Source organism: Chelonoidis abingdonii, chromosome 1 (assembly GCF_003597395.2).
Source record: "Chelonoidis abingdonii isolate Lonesome George chromosome 1, CheloAbing_2.0, whole genome shotgun sequence".
NCBI lineage: Eukaryota > Metazoa > Chordata > Testudines > Testudinidae > Chelonoidis > Chelonoidis abingdonii.
The window spans coordinates 325,858,370-325,881,135 of NC_133769.1; the positions used below are offsets into that span (position 1 = coordinate 325,858,370).

At 41.3% G+C, this 22,766-nt stretch overlaps 1 protein-coding gene across 1 annotated transcript in view; it reads right to left on the reverse strand.

Annotated features, from left to right (window-relative positions):
- Window positions 1-590: 590 nt before the first annotated feature.
- Window positions 591-22,766, reverse strand: part of USPL1 (ubiquitin specific peptidase like 1) — a 31,286-nt gene continuing 9,110 nt past the window's right edge. The window contains exons 4-11 of the mRNA XM_075065928.1: window positions 20,844-20,972; window positions 19,103-19,757; window positions 13,386-13,495; window positions 10,010-10,096; window positions 6,921-7,050; window positions 5,885-6,010; window positions 4,884-5,044; window positions 591-2,624 (exon numbers count right to left, since the gene is read on the reverse strand). Coding sequence (XP_074922029.1) covers window positions 10,067-10,096; window positions 13,386-13,495; window positions 19,103-19,757; window positions 20,844-20,972 — 924 coding nt within the window. The 3' untranslated portion in view covers window positions 591-2,624; window positions 4,884-5,044; window positions 5,885-6,010; window positions 6,921-7,050; window positions 10,010-10,066. The remainder of the gene's footprint in view (window positions 2,625-4,883; window positions 5,045-5,884; window positions 6,011-6,920; window positions 7,051-10,009; window positions 10,097-13,385; window positions 13,496-19,102; window positions 19,758-20,843; window positions 20,973-22,766) is intronic.

Below are 22,766 nucleotides of genomic sequence, written 5' to 3' on the forward strand. Positions count from 1 at the left end.
AATTTGATACCATGTGTTAAATCTTATTTGGTGCTGCAAATTCATGGCCAAACCCTATCTACTTTAATTGCCCCAAATAAGGTGTGCACTATTATGCTCTTGTTTACCCAGAAGGTAAGCCCTAGGATGCACTATCACCTTATAAGGGGAAGTCTTGGCTTTCAAATCCCCCTTTCCAGCTGAATTTGAGTAGTATTTACATAGGTAGATTTGTCAAACAGCAGCTGTGAAAATGGTAAAGGAATTCTGCAGAACACCCTTGAAATGTTACATTAATTTTGCCTACTATTTAAAACAGACAACAGGAATCTGGATAGTTTTAAAAATAATCCAGTAATTTATAGGTATTACTCCTGTGGTCCAGAAAACAATATTTTATTTTCACTTTTCTGAAATTAAACACAAAAATGCCCATTGAACCAGGGGAAAAAAAGATTAACGTTCACTAAAAGATTGTGAAAGATCAACTCTCTCACTTATTTAATTGGAAAAGTTAAAGACTAAAAATCTTATTCAACAGCTACAATGAAATTTAAGAGACAAATACTTCAGATTTTCAACGTTCAAGTACAGCCAGTGTGCAAATAAACTAGTTTGAAAATATAATTTAATAGTACTTTGTGTGAAAGTTGATATACAAAATTCTCAAGTGTTAAAAACAAATATTACAGCAATTCAAGTTTCAAACAGAGTTTCATCAAAATGAGGTAAATCTATGTCGCTTGCTATTGAGCTCAACACTGCAGGGGAGAACAGGTCTTCAAGGATATCTTCCTTTGTGGGGCTTTCAAAGGAAAGTCTTTTCAAGCAGGATTTGTTTATTAGTGAGTCTGTGTTACCTTCATACTTGCTTTCTTTTACAGGACTGTAATAATTATGGTCTTCGCTTGCCACAGTGACGCATGTGAGGTTGGTTCTCTCACTATGCATGGGTGTTGCAGTATTGCTGTCCACCATTTCCAAATATCTACACTCATCTTTTGGAAGCTCCGAAGAAGCAACAATGGAAGTAGGAGACAATAAGTCTGCTAAAAACTCTGCATTGCTCTGGCTACTGCATAATAACATATTGGAGTTTGTATTATATACAGATTCACTATCTGCAGCATCAATTTGATACTGTAATTCCTTCAGTAAGTTCTGTACCGATTCACTTTCATGATGAGATCCAAAGTGTAAGAGATCTTCTACATCTCTGTTTGGAGAGCTTCCATTACACATCTGAGTCTTTGCCAGCCTATCAAGTGAGGCCAACTTGTTCTTTTTAGCCTTCAGTTTTTTAAGCAGTTTTAAACGAAGTTTGTGAGTTTTGGCATTTGATTCTTGATCCTTCACATCAGATTTGTGATGTCCATTTTCCCCATGGCTAGGTTTGGAATTAAAGATGGGGTTGTTGGGCTGAATTACTTTACTCCAGGTGCCCAATGAGCTTCCAGACTTATTCAAAGTTGGACCATCCACTACAGGGTTTACTGCAGGTAGACGAGCATTTGCAGAAGGACCAGTGATGTTTGTTAACAAAGAAGAAAGATTTCCACCTTGACAAACAGATGATTTAGGTGCCCCCTCAGTTGTTTTGCATGTACCTTTGGCTTGAAAGCCACCAAAATTAGCTGCCCCCTTATTAGGGAGATGTAAGTCAGTAGCTCCTAGTAAAGAAGGATTTTTGTAACTTTTCTTATGATGGGTTAAGGCACTTGAAGGCATGAAGGTATTATGTTTGCTTAATAACCCCTTTACCCAACTTCCTACAAATCCTTTCTTTTGATCTTTATGCAAAGACTGGGAGGAATTATTGGTAGCAGACAAAGTTGCAGCCTGAGAGTCTGCTTCAGTTTTGCTTGTGTTTCTGGTGTTAGATGATTTCTGCGTAACGTTCTCCATTAATGGTAATTTCTTATTCTGCAAGAGTTCTGGATTAAACAGGATATTCTCAGTGTTGACTGGGCTAGCTTTGGCCTCTGCCTCTTGAGTGTGTGATGGCATGGACGAGTCACTACAATTGTTTGTGGGAACAGCAGATGGAGTATGCGCTAGATTCAACTGTCCGGGATGTGAGGACATACAGGCATTTTCAGACGGTGTGCACATGTTGCTGGAGGTAGTCTGACTACAAACATTGTCTGTACATGGAGTTTGATCTGAACAAGCTAACCCTTGCTCTTTCAGCAAGCCTGTTTCAGCAATTAGGTTATTTCCCACTATCTGTCCATTGTCCAGTGGTTTACCTTCAGAATCAACTTGAATTTCTACAAGTGTCAGAGTTATAATATCATCATCTGCCAAATTTTCTAAGCCAGAAAGCAAGCTATTTTCATTCTCTCTGGCCACTTTTTGTTGTTCATTAGCAGGAATGCCCACAATCTCCTTTTTGTAACATACTGGAGTTATTTTGTCTACGGCATTATCACCTTCACAATTTGACACTAGAGAAGAACTTGACTGTGCATCATTAAGAGGAAGATTTTCAGATTTTACACTTTGGACTTGTGAGCAAATTTTATCTGGCACTTGGGATGCTTTCCTTTCCCAGATGACAATGTGAATCTCTGAAACAGGAACTTCAAATCTCTCACGTCTTTCACAATATGGACCTTTGATGTCATTGCATTCAAGCCAAGTTTCTGGAAAAAAAGAATAAGTTAGAGGATCAAAGATGCACAGTGGCCATTCTTTTTGAGTCTCAAAACACCCATTTTATGGACAGTTAAGTGACAATGCCTCATAGACCCTGGAGAACAAAGTTGATTTCTTTGTTCCATCACTTTCCCCAAAGAAAAGTTAAGAGTCTTTCACTCTGCAACTAGGCCAGTTGCAACAACAGAATTCACTATTAGGTCCTAGTAACATGACCAAGATGGTCCTTTTCCTTAGCCACACTGATGCTCTTGGCCTAGATAGTGATACTCACATCCTGTTTGAGATTATCTGGACAGACATGACATACAGACCTCTCTCATTAAGAGTTAATTTGGGGAATTATTTTTCATAAAGATGTGGGGAAGGGGCTTAAGGGAGAAACTGATCATATAGATAATTCCCTCCCAACCATCCCAACAGTTACAAAATTATTACAATGTTGTTTTTAGTAAGGATTCTAAAGAGATACCCTAGGTGTACGTGTTGCGTAGTCTACACAGCAAAAGCTGTGTACAGGCTAGCTGGTTTGAATCCAGCTAGCATGGATAACAACAGTACTGGAAAAAGCACAACATGAGCTTCAGGGTGGGCTAGTGAGAGGAGTACGTACCCAGGGGCTATGCCCAACTTGTACAACCTGCACTGAAGTGCACACTGAGGCCTGGTCTACACTGTGGGGGGTGTCGATGTAAGATACGCAACTTTAGCTACGGGAATACTGTAGCTGAAGTCGAAGTATCTTATCCTGACTTACCTCCCGTCCTCACTGTGCGGGCTTGACGTGCGCAGGCTTGACGTCTGCAGCTCCCCCGCGACTCTGCTACCGCCGCTTGTTCCGGTGGAGTTCCGGAGTCGACGGGGAGCGCATTTGGGGATCGATATATCACATCTAGATGAGACGCGATATAGCTATCCCCGATAAATTGATCGCTACCCGCCGATATGGTGGGTAGTCTGGACATACCCTGAGCTGCCTTCATCGTTACTGTTACCCACATGAGCTGGATTCAAGCTAGTTTAGGCAGGCTAGCCTGTGGACAGCTTTTGTTATGCAGACATATCCTACATTTATTGACAGTTAATGGGATGTTTCTCATCCTCTTTTCTTCAAGCAACTCTGGCAGTTCAATTTAAGTAGACAACTTTTCAGCTGACCAGGAGGTTTTGATTAAAATGATGATCGCTTCTCTCTCCCTCCATGGAAGCAGGTTTCCATGAAGACCAAAATAATCTCAACTATTTTTTCTCTTTGAATTTTGGCAGTTCCTTCTGGGTTGTACTCTATAGTTCAACAAATCAAAACAGCAACTTTCTAGTTACTCTTAAAAGAATTGCAAAATTCAGGAGGAGGAAGAAACTGAGTATTGACAGCACTGCAAGTCTCATGGGAACTTGCTTTTCCCATGAAGAGACACATCTGGTATCTGTAACAGGGTAGCTTGCCCCTTAAGGGCTGGAGGCCTAGGATCAGCCAACCTTGATTACTGAAGGAGCTACACCTGGGAGAGATCATGTGACTGCACTATAAAACACAGAAGGGGGAAGCTCAGGAAGCTGCATCAGACTATAGCAAGTGAAAAAGGCTTTGGCATTGAAGACCCTGACACTGAGGAAGTTGAGAAGTCAAAGCCAGGAAGCTGAACTCCAGCCAGGTAAAGCCTGGGAATGACTGCTGACTGAGGACCCATCTCCAGGAAGGAGAGCTGGGGACTCCCTACCTAAGATGGGGGAAGAGAGAGACACTCAACTGGGGTGGGCCTGGAGGACCAGTGTGTACCCAGAGGACTGAATAAATTTTACCTCCAGAAGGGAAGCGTTTGGGTTGTTTTGAGTTTGAGGAATCAATGAGAGAAATTAAGGCAGGGCACCTGCACAGCAAACTCTTGTCACAAGGGGGCGTTCAGGAGGCAGCTGACAATACCCATGTAATCTGAATGTCCAAAAGAACTGTGCTCTCAGATTATGTTTCTTGTAATTTTACCAAAGTTTGATGAGAAAATGATCATATCCAATTGACTTTTTCCAATGAAGTTATCACTAAGTATGACAGCAAATTACTGAGTTAGTCAAATCAGTTTTTTAAAAAAGACCAAAGAATGTAAACATATTTGCAAATATTTAATACCTAATTTAGATTATACACAAAAGAAAACCTTACGATATTACAGTGATTATGATAACCCCAAAATTAGTAACAGAGGCAGCTTAATCTATGATGATGATAATAAAGTTGTAATAGTTACCGTCAGAATTCAAAACCCAGGTTTTGAAGTGTTCTGGATCTTGTTGATACTGAATAACAGCTGTTATTTGGTAGAAATCATTTTCAAATTGAAAGGAATAGTTCTTCAGCTCATTATGTGGCAAACCTTCTACGAAATGTATCATAAATATTGAGGGTACTCTATGATAAAGATACAAAGCATCTTATTGGAATAAAACAGTGGCTCAAGCTATTAATGAAATTACAAGCAATACATTTTGAGAATAGTAGTTAGCTCAGTGCATTACTGTTCTACCGCTGTTTATTAATCTAAGATTGCTTTACAAATTATACACAAATGGCTGGGACTCACAGCAACATGGCACTCCAATTTTAACACACAATTCCACTTCGAAATAAGCTTTTAGAGAAATAGAGAGGTAGCCGTGTTAGTCTGGAAAAGCAGCAAAGAATCCTGTGGCACCTTATAGACTAACAGACATTTTGGAGCATGAGCTTTCGTGGGTGAATACGACATGCATCTGACGAAGTGGGTATTCACCCACGAAAGCTCATGCTCCAAAACGTCTGTTAGAGAAATAGAGGTATCATCTTATAGCTTAATTTGCTATGAGGGGAAAAAACCTACACAGAAAATGTTGTTTTGGGACAAAAGACAGAAGAAGACAGTTCTGCCAAACCTGAAAGGCTGACTACCACAATTCAGACTAAAACACCAAACATTATAAAAGGTGATAGTTTTATCATCCCTCAATACCAGATGCTCTGGCAACTTGGCTCAAATGAAATGTCTGCTTAGTGTGTTAAATTGAACAAAAATACTCCACATATATTAAAGATTTCTAACAACAACATCCCTGAGAATTTTCAGAATGATCTCAAAACTGGGTACTTAAACATTTAGTGGAAACTTGCTGAACACGTCAAAAAGGTGACAGAACACTGACATTAAGTTTAGTGTTTAAATCTACACGATAATACTCTATTTTATATTCAAGATCTCAAGTGTTTCAAACTTACTTTTCCAAAATCATTTTTCTTCTTTGAGATTTATCATTACAATTATTACATGGAGCGATATGAATAGCATTAAGTGGGTGCCAGTCAGGGATTATATTTGTAAATGTTGTTAGTGTCTTCCTACATCTGGAATGAAGAAAAATAAAATCTGATCAGTTGTCTACCTGAGATACTCAAAAAAAGCACTAGCATTTACCAGAAAGAAGTCACAAATTAACAAGCTACATGCAGTGTCGACTTACACCTGGCACAATCCCACTGAGGTCCCTGGCACTGCCAGTGGCTTAATATAAACTGAATTTGCCTGAATCTGCCAATCAATATCAATCAGTAATACTTTATACAGACTATAACAAAATGGAACAATGTATTTTCTGCCACTCATCTGTTCGCCACTTTGAATGTCAATTTTTTATACTCAAGTGAAACATGGCTTTAAAGAAATTCCTGAACATGTTTTTCATAGTGCATAACCATTCAGGACACTCTGACGTGTAACACTAAATACAATTGCCATTTAGATGACCTGGAGGAACCTCACCACACCTGCCTACTAACATTTTAAAACACCAAGGAGTAGAAGACACTTACATTTTCCAATTATGTGAATAAGGATCAGATTTACATTTCTGACTTTATGCAATTTAAATGAATTTATTCTATTTAACCCTGAAAGACATACCTATTTATTGGTCAGTTCTGGCATGCTATTCATTAGATCAGCAGCAGCGTGTGAGATTTACAGTGGTCAACATCAAAAAGTCAGCATTTGACAACAGAATTACCAGTTATTTCTCTTTTTTACACATAGGATACTATTGTGTCATTAGCCATTACACCATACACCACTTGGAAACTGCTGACAAATGCTGGCTTTTTAAAATGATGACCAGATAACTTCACCATCACAACTCTTCCTCTCCTACCAAATATACACACTTTGTGCACAACAGTGGTTTGAAGAAAATATGTATTAAGTGAAGACTGAAAATACAATAATACATACAAATAAATGCGGCTTAGGTAAAAACCTAACCTGTCTTGGTGGCTGTAGCCACAATGTAAACATTCAAACATCCATGAAAAAGAATGCAGGAAAAGTGTCTCGACTTGGGGATCCTTTCGTAAAAGCAGAGGGAATGCAAATACTGGACTTTCCTTCTTACCTTCACAGAAGACAAAAAAAGTTAATGTTTGCAACTACACAAAAAAAAGAGGGAAGACAGGATTATACCTTAGAATGCTATGTCAACTGGCAAGGCTATAATCTCATCCCCACAGTAAATGAGATATGACTGGAATAGCTGTATCCATGAAGTTATGGTTACCAAAAGAATAATACAACCCCCTTAAACTTTAAACTCTGAAGAAAATGGAGATCAGCTGAATGGAGAAAAATGAGAATTTGCACAAGTCTGAATTATGCTCTTCACATGTAACACACAGGCCATGGCTACACTTACATTTTTGCAGCGCTGGTAGTTACAGCTGTGGTCGTACAGCTGTGTAGGGCCAGCGCTGCAGTGTGTCCACACTGACAGCGACCAGCGCTGCAGTGTGTCCACACTTGCAGAGACATCTGCAGCGCTGCTGGGAGAGTGGTGCATTGTGGCACTATTCCGCCACAGAGCATCCAATCATCGCCATTTTGGGCGCAGTGGGTTGTGGGAAGGGGTGGAAGGGTGCGGGTGCATTTCCGCTTCCTGTTCCGAGCACGCCCGTGCTGCAAGTCGCTTCCCTTTTGAGCGTTTTGGTGCCATGATGAGTTGCCGCGTGATTTCAGTAGAGAAAATGGAGCCCAGAGCTCTGAGGACTTTTCTGATGAAATGTTGCCAGCGACATCACGTACTTGGCAGTCGAGCTATTCGCTTATGCTCTTACAAAGTGACAGTGGAGGAGAGCTCAAGATGATGAAATAGTTCGACTGACGCGCCTGACACTAAATGCTTGTGGCAGTAACGGACGTGCTCAGCACCCTCGTGGACCCGCCGTTTGGCTCGAGGAAACAAGCACTTGAGTGGTGGGAGTCACAGTCGGTCATCCAAGCTGGGATGACGATTCAGTGGCTTGGCAAGAAGCTTGTAGGAATGAGAAAGCCACTTTCACGGGACTTGCGTGCATGAGCTCGCCCCACACCCGCAGCGCAAGGACACGAGACTGAGAGCTGGCCTGTCATGGAGAAAGCGGGTGGTATTGCAGTCTGGAAGCTGACAACAGTCCATGACAGTCTGATCGCTGGTCGCAAACGCGTTTGTGGAGGGAAAGTCGACCATATTGAATAGTGGTGAGCAAGTTTGCAGGGCCATTATGCATCCTGCCTAAGAAGAACGTGGACTGAGGAATTGCAGGACATTGTGGATGGGTTTGCACAAATGGGTTTTTCCTAACTGTGGGAGGGGCAATAGATGGGAGCGCGATATCCTATTTGGCACATCCACCCACCTGGCATTCCAGGGTACATTAATCGGAAGGGGTATTTCTCTATGGTTCTCCAGCGCGCCCAGGGCAGCGGAGTGCGAAACGATGACCAGAGAGGCTGAAAAGGTATGCTGGGATACCTGCTAATACCCTGGAGGCCAATTACAGCGCTGGTGAGTGTCCACACCTGATGACCAGCGCTGCATCACCAGCGCTGGATTCGCTACACCCGTAGCAGACCAGGTGCACAGCCAGCGCTGCAGACAGGAAGTTGCAGCTCTGGCTGAGCTTTGTAAGTATGGACACCGTGTAAGTTGCAGCGCTGTAACCCCCTCACCAGTGCTGCAACTTGCAAGTGTAGCCAAGGCCACAGCCTTAACTCTGAATTTTATTTCCAATTTTATGAAAAAATAATGAACATTTGCAATTGTTGACAATTTGCTAATTTAAGCCAAGTTGCTGCAAGCACTTTCTGGAGGATAAGAGGCTGTGAAGCCACACGAAGCGTAGAATGGGGAGAACTTTGCTGCTCTGCCTGCTTTCTACTGCAGAGCACCCTAAATAGCATTCATCAACAGTTCTGTACAACTGGAGAATCAGGGAAAAGGATCTAGCAGCCTCTATGCACATGCTGTTCTGCTGTAGCTGTGGCTCTCATGAAACGTAAGCTTTCATAAAACCACTGCAGCTCTTTTTTTTTTTTTTTTTTTTTTTGCAGTAAATTACTTTTACTAGGTTTCCATGTCTTATGGAAAGTTCCATGCTCTACCACCAGATCTCCCAGGGGCCCTAGGTTATCCGAGTATCTGTTCTCATATTTTAAATTTGCTTGTTTAAATTTATGTGCCCATCTTGTATCATGTCACCTGTATTTGTCACCCTCATCACACTTCTTCCCCACCCCATTTCTTTCCAGTTTTTTTTTTTTTCCAGTCAAAAGCTCTAAAATTACTGTAACTAAAATATCAGAGGAAAAGATTTTGCTACTTCTCAGTGTGGTTACTTCGTGAATTTGACAGTACTATGTATAGTCAATTTCAGTGCTTTTTTTGACAGTCTGCTGCACTTTCAGTCTCAAGTACTAATAGAATTACCACTCCCAATCAGCAGCAGTCACTGTCGTTAAGTATAATTAACCCTACAGCAAGTCCCTGGAGGCCATTCCACTGAAGCAGAGTACGTTGCAGAATGACAACCGCCGGTCGCAATGAAAAAGCATTTTTAAGGTCTTGAAGTTATAATTGTCTTCTACATAGATACAAGTATGTATGTTATATACTATTCTCACTTGTCCCCCACTGCCAAAAATTACATTTGTAGGAACTTAAGTGTTTACACAAAGATCTCCCCACTCTCAAAAGATGCATAAGTGTTCTAGTCCTACAAGAAACAGGCTTTGCCTTTTGCAAATTAAATTTCTGCTGCCCTTTGCACAACCACAAGTGTTTTTCATCTCTGCATACACTTAGCAGAATGATTCCTGTGGGCCCGTAGGTATAGGCACTATAGGAAAGAAGGCAACAGAGACAAGATATCATCAAACAGCTGCTCATTAAGTGATGGAGTGTGAAAGATACCAACAATTAACTACATCAGCAAGTTGGTTGTATTGACTTTCTTATGGAATGCATTTTAAGTATTGACAACAGCAGTCTTTGCATTTATAGAACTGGAAAATAAAGACTAAATCGCTTAGTAATTACTTACCCAATTCACACTTAAGCTGGGGTTGAAGTTGAGCAAATATCGTATTTCTGATTTCATTCAGATGTGACTCAGCTTTTGGAAGAACATCTAAAGAAAAAAATTCAGCAAAAAAAAAAATCTAGTTCATATTGTATACAACATACACAAATCAATTCTCTGCGAACCAAGGCATTTTCTATTAACATTTGTTTACCCACAGCATTTGGAGGACACTTAACAGTTCTTTCACTTAGGTCATTTGCAAAGTTTACATCAGAATATGTAAAAGCTACCTAACTACTTAAAGGAACCAAATTGCTACTATGATCTACTCAATGGAATATTTTAAATGAATCCTGTCTATAGCATGTGTAAATATGTAAATTCACGTGTAATCTAAATAAACAATCAAGCAAAGAACAATGTTAAGATTAAGGCTATGTCTACACTAGCACTTTTGTCAGTATAATTTACATCGCTCGGGGTGTGAAAAAAACCAACACCTCTCTGAGCTACATAAGTTACACCAGCAGAAGCGACATCAGTGGGAGATGCTCAGCTTACCATAAAGCAATGAAGACATTTTAATGCTCCTGGCCTCAGATTAAATGGTAGATTTCTTGAAGAACATAGTTTTCAAATTGCTGTTTGTTTTTTTTTAAACTCAAAACAGATTTTCTTGTAGATTCTCATGAAATTAATTCTGTACTCCAAGTGCTGCAGATTTGAGACGGGCATGCTATATTTGTTATACAGAACAAATGCTGCTTTAAGTGCAAAACAGAACTCAACCTTAATTTTGGAGTCAAGACCAGAGCCTCCATAATTAAAGCGAGGACTTCAAACAGTCTTACAATCTATTTCTTTGTTAAAATCTTAATATACATAAATATATAGCTAAACTGAAATATAGCTAAAATCCTCCCCCATGCTCTAGGCACTTCTGACAGATCTTTAAAAACACAGTCAATAAAAAGTAATAGACATAGCTTTCCTTCTCCACCAAAGCCAAAGTAAATTGATGGGTTTTGCAGTGTTTCCCAGAAACCAAGAGGTTCAAGTTATTATAGACATGGGAGCAGGGGAGACAGTAAATTCAGAGACAAGGGGAGATGTTGGCTGGACATTCCTTCTTTTAAACCAAAGGGGCTCCTACTCTAAGGCCTGGTCTACACTGGGGGCGGGGGTAATCGATCTAAGGGTATGTCTACACTACAGGATTATTCTGATTTTACAGAAACCAGTTTTGTAAAACAGATTGTATAAACTCGAGTGCACGCAGCCACACTAAGCACATTAGTTTGGCAGTGTGCATCCATGTACCAAGGCTAGTGTCGATTTCCGGAGCGTTGCACTATGGGTAGCTATCCCGTAGCTATCCCATAGTTCCTGCAGCAGTCTCCCCCCCCCATTGGAATTCTGGGTTGAGATCCCAATGCATGATGGGACAAAAACAGTGTCACAGTTGATTCTGGATAAATGTCGTCACTCAGTCCTTCCTCCGTGAAAGCAACGGCAGACAATCATTTCATGCCCTTTTTCCCCTGGATTCCCCTGGTAGATGCCATACCATGGCAACCATGGAGCCCATTTTGCCTTTTGTCACTGTCACCGTATGTGTACTGGCTGCTGCTGACAGACGCGATACTGCAGTGCTACACAGCAGCATTCATTTGCCTTTGCAAGGTAGCAGAGACGGTTACCATCCCTACTGCACTGTCTGCCATTGTAAACTGGCGATGAGATGATGGTTATCAGTCATTCTGCACCGTTTGCATTTGGAAATAGGCGATGACGGTTATCAATCCTTTTGTGCTGTCTGCTGCTCTCATGGGTGCTCCTGGCTGGCCTCGGTGAGATCGGCCAGGGGCGCATGGACAAAAAATGGGAATGACTCCCAGGGTCATTCCCTTCTTTATGTTTTGTCTAAAAATAGAGTCAGTCCTACCTAGAATATAGGGCAAGTGTACTAGAGAACTAGAGAGCACAGCTGCTCTGTGTCAGAGCCTCAGAGATCCCGCAGAAATGATGAGCTGCATGCCATTCTAGGGGGTGCTACTGCAACAACCCCACCCATTGCTTCCCGCTTCCCTCCTCCCCCAACCCTCCTGGGCTACTGTGGCAGTGTCCCCCCCATTTGTGAGATGAAGTAATAAGGAATACAGGAATAAGAAACACTGACTTTTTAGCGAGATAAAATGAGGGGGAGGCAGCCTCCAGTTGCTATGATAGTCCAGGTAGTATAGAATCTTTTCTTTAGACATGAAGCGCGGGGGGGGGCTGATGGAGCTCAGCCTCCAGCTGCTATCATAAGGACGGTTACCAAGCCTTTTGTACCATCTTCCGGGAATGACCAGGAGTCACTCCCATTTTTACCCAGGCGTCCCCGGCTAACCTCACTGAGGCCAGCCAGGAGCACTCACGGGATGATGAGGACAGTTTTCCACGATTTTGTACCGTCTGCCATCAGGAAAGGAAGGAGAGGAGATGCTGCTGTTCAGCGCTGCAGCACCACGTCTGCCAGCGGCATGCAGTAGACATGAGTGACACTGAAAAAAGGCGAGAAACAATTCTTTTCCCCTTTTTTTCCACGGGAGGGAGGGGGTAAATTAACGAGATATACCCTGAACCACCCCGGACAATGTTTTTGACACTTCAAGGATTGGGAGCTCAGCCAAGAATGCAAATGCTTTTCGGAGACTGTGGGATAGCTGGAGTCCTCAGTACCCCCTCCCTCCCTCCATGAGCATCCATTTGATTCTTTCGCTTTCCGTTACGCTTGTCATACAGCACTGTACTGTGGCCTCTGTCTATCATAGCCTGGAGAATTTTTCAAATGCTTTCTCATTTCGTCTTACTCCATACCGTCCCATGCTGACTCCACTTCCGATGGGACTGATCGCCGGGATGGGAGGATCATACGGTCCATGCTGGAGCTCACTTTGGATTTGGGACTGCATCGCCACCCGTGCTGATCAGAGCTCCACGCTGGGCAAACAGGAAATGAAATTCAAAAGTTCACGGGGCTTTTCCTGTCAACCTGGCCAGTGCATCTGAGTTCAGATTGCTTTCCAGAACAGTCACAATGGTGCACTGTAGGATACCGCCCGGAGGCCAATACCATCAAATTGCGGCCACGCTAACCCTAATCCGACATGGCAATACTAATTTTAGTGCTACTCCCCTTGTCAGGGAGAAGTAAAGAAATTGGTTTAAAGAGCCCTTTATATCAATATAAAGGGCTTCATTGTGTGGACGTGTGCAGGGTTAATTCGGTTTAATGCTGCTAAATTTGGTTTAAACGCGTAGTGTAGACGAGGCCTAAGATATGCAACTTCAGCTATGAGAATAGCATAGCTGAAGTCGACGTATCTTAGATCGAATTAAAATTACTTACTGTGCATCCTCGCGGCGCGCTGCGGCTCCCCTGTCGACCTTGCTTCCACCTCTCGCCAAGCTGGAGTTCAGCAGTTGACGGGAGAGCGATCGGGGATTGATTTATCGCATCTAAAGTACACGCGATAAATCAGTCCCCGATAGATCGATCGCTACCAGCCAATCTAGCGAGTAGCATAGACATACCCTAATACTTCCCTGCAAATGCAGTAGTATATCACACATGTAGAGAGTATGTCAAGTAGGCAGGTCTCATTTTATCTGCCTTTACAGGTTAACACCAACCAACAGTTAAGATGCCCACCCAGAAACCAATAAGCAATCAATGTAATCCTGGTGATTTCAGTGCAAGTAGTGTATGATTTTTCATCTAAGAGAAACAACAGGTGTTAATACAAAATCATCAATTAATGTTGTTTCATTTTTCCAAGCAATTTCTCTCAAAACTACTAAGTTTTTCCTGGGTTGTCTTTCTGACAAAGACTGTGTGTCAATAACTGTTGTCCATTTTAAACACAGGGTCCATGAAAGGGTTGACAGGCTCTAAGTTATTTCTGGCCTGATTATTTCTAATTAGAAATTACAATCTTTCTCAAGATCACTTACCAAAAAGCAGATTTTAGCCAGTTACAAATCTGCATTAGTTCCCTGCATTCCATCTCTTTCTTTGGTGCAGACTGCCTTTGATTGTTTCCCACTAGCTGATGACTTTTTCATTAGTTGCTCACGAGGGATAGGAAAGAAAGTCCCTGCTAATTTACAACCTCTTAAGCTGAATCAAGAACTCACAAAATGCTTAAGGCCATACTAGTATTGGCATGATGGGCCAATTGTTCATTTATACTGCAATATGAGCCATGTTAGAATCCAACTTTTTGGAGGTGAAGAGCTATGGGATAGCAAACTGATCTCAATATGCTAACCAGGAAAAAACAAGACTCAGATTTACATCAACGATGCACAGTTGACTTTCTGCTCTTACTACGATGAAATAATCCATAAGTGAAATCTTAGCACTACGGCCTTGTCTCCACTTATCAGGATCGATCCACCAGGGGTCAATTTAGCAGGTCTAGTGAAGACTTGTTAAATCAACCGCCAGTCCCTCTCCCATCAACCCAGCATGGTGCAAACACCGCAAAAAGTCGACCTAAGGTATGTCAGTTCCAGCTATGTTATTCATATAGCTGCAGTTGCATAACTTAGGTCAGTTTAGCCCCATAGTGTAGACCTGCCCCAAGGGTGTGTCTACACTACAGGTGCTACAGCAGCAGCTATGCCACCATAGACACTTACTCCAGTAACCACAGGTGCCAACTTTCCAGTGTGCTGAGGGGTGCTCAACTCATGGCTCTGCCTGAGGGCCCAGGCCCTACCCCACCGCTTCCGACCCCCATTCTACCCCCTCCCCCGAGTACACCGTGTCCTAATTTCCTCTCCCCCGCCCAAGCCGCCTACATGCCATGAAATAGCTGGTCATGGCGGGCGGGAGGCACGAGGAGGAAGGGGGAGATTTGTTAAGGTTTATCTGCTGTGCCAAGTTTGATACATGTAAGCATTTTTTAGTCATACCATTTTACTATTATACGGCTTTTTAGCATACAGTGTGTTTTCAGGTTTCACTGCTAATACGTTTACAGGATTTTCACATGAACATTGTACCTTTTTTACCAGGGTTGACATCAAAATCAAATACATCAGAAGGCTCAACATTCACACCAAATTTGTAAACATTCACTTACAACAAGTATCCTGGTCATACCATGCCTCTTTTTTCACTGAATCCCTTGGCTGGCCAGGTGTGTTCTCTGTGTTAACAGCTATCGGGCAAATCTTCCCCCTCCTTTGTCAGCCAGGTAGATTGTATCAACCCAGACACTAACTTTCAAATTCTTGTCTGCTACTAATTTCAAGACTGGACACTCATTCTTCCCCTCAGCAGGACTGGGTCCTGCCTTTCTCCTAGAGGGTTGAAAATGGAACCTTACTAGCCAGCAAAGGATTTCTGTAAGCAGATGTGTTCATCAACTGCAGCCTCTCTGTGCTATGAACATCTACACAGACACTCTCCTGCATGCTTGCTTGTGGATCCACCAGCAGCTTAGATACTGGACTCTATTTTAAAGCGATAGCAAACAAATCCCAAGTATCTAAGGGTGAGAGTTTGCCTGCGGTCCCCTGCATCCTTTTGGGTTCAGCCATAAGGCTTTTCTGCTCTAAAAAACCAGTAATCAATCCTTCCTCAGACCCTGAGTTACAGGCTGCTTAACTCAAAGAATCAGCATGGAGAACATGCTGGCAAAGCCTAGCCGTTTTTCTAATTTTTTTCCCCATCCAAAACCTTCTCTAGGCTATCCACACTGGATCTTTCTAAAGCAAGGTCAGTGGATTTCTATCCCTCACAAAGACTCTGGCAGTTAGGAACTGAAACAAGTCTCCCAAACAAACTGTTGCTTTCTCTATACTGTGATTCACCTTGAGTTAACTCAATCAACTCACTTCCACACCCATCAGTTACAGCAAACTGCTTGCAAAAATTTCTAAGGGCTAGTCTATACTGACAATGCTAAAGCGCTACCATGGCAGCGCTTTAATGTGCCTTGTGTAGTCACGGCACAGTGCTCCCAGTGCTCTTAAAAAAAAAAAACCTACCTCAACAAGGGGAACAGCTCCCAGCACTGGGGCACTGTTTACACTGTGCTCAGAGAGGGTGTTTTTTCACACCCCTGAGCCAGAAAGTTGTAGCACTGTCAATTGCCAGTGTAGACAAGCCCTCAGCAACAATCCATCTTTTATCTCCTCTACAAAAGCATTGCTCTTTGGAGCCACAACAAACTCCTTCCAAGTTTTGCTTATACCCAGAATCAACTCTGGCACATTAGACGATTTTCACATAACCCCCTTTCAGGCAAGTTTCTAAACTCCATGGTTAAAGGGCTGGAGACACACTCTTTCCCTCTGCCGCTTTCCTCCCCAGCAATATGCAGGTTACCACACACAAGCTTAGGAACACTTTCTTTTTGGGTTTCAGTTAAGTCTAGAACCACCTCTGAGACAATGGAAATATTCTATCTGCTCCATTCTCCTTCATTAGGCATTTGCAATGTCACTATTCTCCACACTGATAACAGGTAAGGCATAGGGATACTCATCTTCCACTAACCTTGCCTTCCCAAACTGCTGATTAGACAAAGCCATCAGCTCACAAGGCTGCCTATGCTCATCTAAACTTTCCTAGTCTTTCTCTCCCTTATCCCCGCACCCATGGCTGTTTGCAGACAAATACTGGGAGAGTCGGGCACTTCCTTAACAGGCAGGTTGCCACTCCCAATGGACAGACAATTGGAGACAGTTTCTCCCTTAACAGATAAATTGCCGTTTTCCACAAGCAGTGGCTCATCATACTGAGCTACTTTAAGCAAAACACTTCTGCTTGGTTGAGGCTTACTTCTAAAAACTTCACTTGCCAACAGTCCATCAACCACCAAAAATCTGCCCTTTCCTTCCTCAGTCAGGGTTTCAAACTGACCATCGACAATCTGCTCTAAAGAAACGTTTTCCTGAGATTCTTTCTGTGCTTCATCTAATCCCAAACTCACTTCTGAGATACTAGACAGATATTCAGAAATTTCTTCAGCATATAAACTGCTTTTCTGACTGGACAAACAGCTATTTTCCACAATCCCCAAGGCCAGAGAGACTCTCTTCCTTATTATAGCATACCTAGTTAAATACAACTGCTTAGAGAGTCATATACCCGCTCTTCACAAATCTCCCTGATAGTTAACAGATGATACAGTGGATTTACCTTCATACTTTTCCTGGGCCTAGGTTATGACATTACCCTAATTAAACAGTTACCACATCATTAGAAACTGGGCTTTCAGAATGATACAGTTTCTGCTGTTCTTTTAATCACTTCAGTTTGGAGTTTAAGTCTGGCACTTCAGTCTCAGCTTGCAGCAGCTCCCATTTGCCTCCCATGAGATTCTCTCTCTCTCTCTCCAGCTCACCTGGCTCTCTCCTCAGCTTCTTTTTCCAGCTGGGCCAAAGTTTGCTTCTCTTGCTCCTGAAGTTCTACCATTTCTCTCTCATGCTGAAGATGCCAGCTCTCTCACGGCTTGCAGCTTTGATTGTGGATCACTCATTGTGACTAACTAACCTTTAACACTGAGTTTTAAATTCCAGTTTTGGAATAGTGTGGGGTTCTGATCCAAAACACAACTGATCTGGTTCTGTGGCTCCTGGCCAGACTAAGCCAACATGACCTGATGATGCCTGGGGCACCCCTCACTAGAAATGCCAAGGTCAGAGCAGGCTGCAAAAGGGAGAATGGATACTCCTAAGACTGGTGGGTAACACTGAAGTTAAATTCCTCAACCAGTCAAACTGTGCTTCTGATCTCCCACACTGGTTATCAAGAAAAGAAATCACATAGCACTCTTATTGCAGTCCAGTTCTCTGGCTCCCAATCAGCACCTAGGTCCAGTACAGTGAGAAGTTATTTTAAACTCTGCTCACATATACCAAAAATGTTCTTCTGACCCCAAAGTGTCAGCTGCTTTACCAGGCCAGTATAGGTTTGGACCTTACCCAGAATACCACACTGCCAGCCAATCCTTTAGTGTCTAAAACTAAAGGTTTATTATAAAGAAAAAAGAACTAAGACAAGAGATGTTAAATAGTAAAGCAGTCACACATACAAAGACTTCGAAGTCCTTATATCAGGTTCCTAGCAGTACTGGTGAGTTTGCTGGCTTGAAAGTCACTCTGGAGTACATCCACAGCTTGGATGGGTCATTCAGTCCTTTGTTCAGAGCTTCAGTTTGCAGCAAAGTTCCTCCAGAGATAAGAAGTAGGATTGAAGACAAAATGGAGAAGATGCAGCTGCCTTTGATAGTCTTCTGCCATGTGGTTCGTGCTTCCTTTGTTTCAAGCTGTCCAGCACATGTCCATAGCAAGGCATGCATGGGCATTCCTAAGTCATGAGGTGTATCCCTTGCCTTCTCTCAATGGGTCAGTTGTACAGCTGATGGTCCCTAATGGGCCATCAATCAGGCTAGGCAATGCTGATGCCAAACTGTCTGGGAGTGTCACCCAAAAGCATAGCACAAGTTTAAAATATACATATTTATAATTCATAATATAAAGGTGATACAAACATATTAAGATCATATATGGCAAATTATAACTTTTTCAGATATCTTACATGGTATATCTCACATAACTCATTGCAATTTTTCAATACTGGTATTCATAAGTGTCCCCCAGATTTCAAACACTGTCACAGCAAGATTGATGGAAGAATTCCTCCATCAACATAGCTGCATTGACACTGAATGTGAGTGAGAGAGAGACATATCAACCTAATTAAATCACACAGGGCATGAAATTATTCACAGCCCTGAGCGATGCAGCTAAGATGACCTAACTTGGAGGTGCAGACCAGGCCTCAAATATCTGCTTTTAGAGAGTGTGCATATTCACCCTTACATAATGGGCAGAGATGCCATCGCATAGTTTCACTAGTTACTGAGGACCAAGAAAATTACATCTTTATCTTGAATACTGTAACAATAAATTGCAGCTCACCTGTGGCAATCTTGAAATAGAAGGGAATGAAAACGTCTGCATACACTATTGAATTCCACTGCATACTTGTATTCCTGTACATTCAAACTATTTTGAAATAGAAAGAATTGTGACAAAGTTACTCACCTTTTAGCTTATTTGTTTGGCAGGCATTCAAGAGTGCAGTTGCTTGGTTATATTTTGTAAACAGCCTCTGGATTACAGATTCTTCAGTGCAAGCTTCAGTCACAGCAATCCTTAAAGTTTTTAAGTGTACCAGTGCTGACAAAATACAGTCTAACCAACATAGAGCATATATGTTCCTCCACTGAAGACACAAATGCCCTGTGAAAAATGAAGATTTACTTTCTATATGCAAGATTTCAGATTTTATTGAACAAAGTTCAGAATTTGGGAAAAGTTCTGTTTTGGAATTAGAGTCAGGACTTTCTTGTACACCACCAACAGTAATAGCAGTTGCCAAGTCCACATTATGCTCCAGAGACTCAGTCGTACGATTATGTTTCTGCTGATCATCCGGTGATAAATCAGGTAGGCATGGCTGGGTCACACACAAATTGTATCCATTACGCTGGACAACAAGATCAGTATTTAAAGTGTGCTCAGCATCTATCAAATTGTTGTTTGTCCTAGCTTGTTTTGAACATGATTCAATGGGGGAAGCTGTAGGACTGATTTCAAAAATCTTCCTTTTTCTCTCAGTACCCTGAGTTTGATGATTTTCTGAATCAGCAGGAATTATTATGCTGTTTAATGGTTTATAGCCCAGAGGGTAGATGCACTGAAGGGAAGAAAAAAAAAAAAAAAAAAAAAGATTACAGTGATGTCTATAAAGCATTTCTGGGTGAAAAATTTGGAAGTTAATACAAACGGTGCAGTTCAAATAGAACACAGAACATTTGTTTATTGACATGTTATTAAAAATCATATAAAAATTCAACATATGCATTAAGGACTAGAAGTGCATTTTGTCTGATAGCGCTCTTATAAGTCATTGCGTACTAACAGAAGGTACCTTGATTAATGGCAATAACCAATATAAGACTCTCTATATCCCTAGTTCTCTTCATTTCACCCTCTTCCCCACAGACCTCATAATATTCCCAGGAAAGGATCCCATCTCCTATATCCCAGCTAATTCATAAGGAGAAGAACTCTATTCCTGCAGACCTTCAGAAACTGAAAATTGACTCTCAAGCCCTTTGCTCTTTCAGTCCCATCTTATGGGTATTTAAAAACAAAACCAGAATTTACAATTTTAATGTGAAATTATATTTGAGGGTACATTCAATTAACTTATGGGTAACAATCCTCACAAGACCACTGTAGCTTGTGAACAAAAAAACAACTCCCACCCCCACAACTCCAACCATACCTAGCTATTGAAAAACGAGAATTCAGCTAAACTTAAAAGAAAGAAAAATACTTGGAAGAATGGACATCTACAGTTGTTTCCAAATTATTTGCAATCCACCCCCTGCAGATACATGCCTCCCATCTTCTCTCCTGTGTGTTGGAATACTGGAAATGTGGAACACAAAACAACAGCCTTGTAATTTGTTTCATACATACATCTTTAGTACTAAACAGGATGCCTTGTCTCACAAAGTACCCTTTGCTCTTTTCATGCAATTCCTGTCCTTTCAAGAACTTCTGCCTAGATAGTTAGTACATAAAGATACACTAGCTCTGTCTAATCACATGTGGATAATTGTCTAGCATATGAAGTCATAGGGACCTGATTCTGAGATGTATTGGGCTGTGGGCGTCATTTGAAAGATAGCGAGTGCTCAGATTTAGAGGATGGGGTTGCTAAAAGATAAAGGTCTATATACAATCCAACAACATAGAAAAAATGATATAATACCTGTGGATTTTCACAAAGGAAAATAGACTCTTGAAAGCTAATGTGGTAAGTCCGTAAAGCTTGTATCTGGCCTCTCTCTTTGCAGGCTGGGCAGCACTCATCTGACGTTATTTCAGCAGAATTACAGTTCTAAAACATAAAGTGCATACAATAATATGCTGTTCCTAAGAGTAAGGTATAAATTACAGCACTGAAAAACAATATTTTTTTTCCATAACGAAGAAGCTATGTATTTAAAAGTTAAACTTGACGGTTTAGGATTTGATCATAGCAAATAAAATATACAGAGGAGATGGAGCATTCTAAATTAATTTACCTCCTGGCTAGCATTTTAAGTAAGAGCTTTCATAAGGTATTTTGTGTATTTTGTACTTAAGTATTGAAATGGTGCTCATTTTCTTTGCACTGAACAAAAAGCTATTCACTGCCAGTGAATATAAACTCTGAACTCTCAAAGACAAATCACAGATCAAATGCTTTGGAAAATAATGCCAGTAAACAAATTCAAAGAGATAAGTGTATTTAAAACAGAACAATCTTTCGCCATTGCTATAAGATTTCCGTGGAAAAATAATTTTGTAAATTAATTTGTAAAATTAAGACCAAATTTAAAATCTCTCAAAAATAGAGAAAAATTAACTTTGCACACATGAAAAATAAGTTTCAACTGACTTTTCCCGAATACCCCACCATGTGGAGTGCAGATATCCCTATACCAGTCCCATGTCCAATCACTTGCAAACCATTTCCAGTCTTCTGGGAATCCATCATGCTGTGCCATTGGCTAAATTATGTCACTTGTAACATTGTCAAGACCACTAAGGATTTTTCAAAGAACTCTGAAAAATAAGAAGCGAATACAAACAGTTAAATGAAAATTGTATTAATTTGGATTTAAAATCTGAATTAAAATTAAAGCATATTTTATATTTTCTTTGAGAAATCATGGTGCTTTTCCTGATTAAGATGAACTGCTGTGGGTTTATAACTGAAACTGGAAAATAAAACACCACCTAAATGTGATGTTCATATTCATTGCAAAATAGATGAATAATTCTATGCTGTGCTCCTGCAACTGTCTCCACGTGGCTAACCCTGAGACCCAAGCAGTGCCCTACTTATTTCAAAAGTGCAGTGCTCTGCCCAAACATAAGGGTCTGCCTGTGGAGAGCAATTTGCAGGATCAAGTCCTAAGTGGGAAAGAAGGACTATTTTCTAAAGGTGCAGACTGACATCAGAATAAGAAGATGTAAAGAATTCACATTGCCGTTGCTCATCAAGCAAGGATCATCAAATATCTGCTACAGGCTTTCCAAATACTAAATTTAATTTGGGTCCATAATCAACTACAAGAAGTTGCTCCTCCAAATGTCACTGTTTGCCTCATAACTGCAGAAAGCAACTCTGAATGTTGCCAAAATCTGGATTTTTCCGACAATGCAAAATTACACTTTTACTAGTAATTCAACAATGCTACAACAATACTCTCACATCTTACAACAGGGAGTAATATTTTACTATTGATATAGCATCTTTCATCCCAAGTAACTTTACAAAACCTTAGGCCTTGGTTACACTGGCGCTTTACAGCGCCACAACTTTCTCACTCAAGGGTGTGAAAAAACACCCTTCTGAGCGCAGCAAGTTACAGCACTGTAAAGCATGAGTGTAAACAGTGCCCCAGTGCTTACGCAATCTAGCCCTCATGCTGACACATTTACGCAGAAATCACTTCATCCAGCAGTGAAATTCATCCGTATCTATAACGAAAGGTAGCAGAACACAGCAATTTAGACAACAAAGTCCCAGTACTGCACTCACAAAAGTTAACTGAAAATTCCCTGAGTTTAGCATGTACAGGACTAGACCAAATGTGAACAATATCATATCCCTTTAAACTTTCCCTAAAAGTTCAGGTAGGTG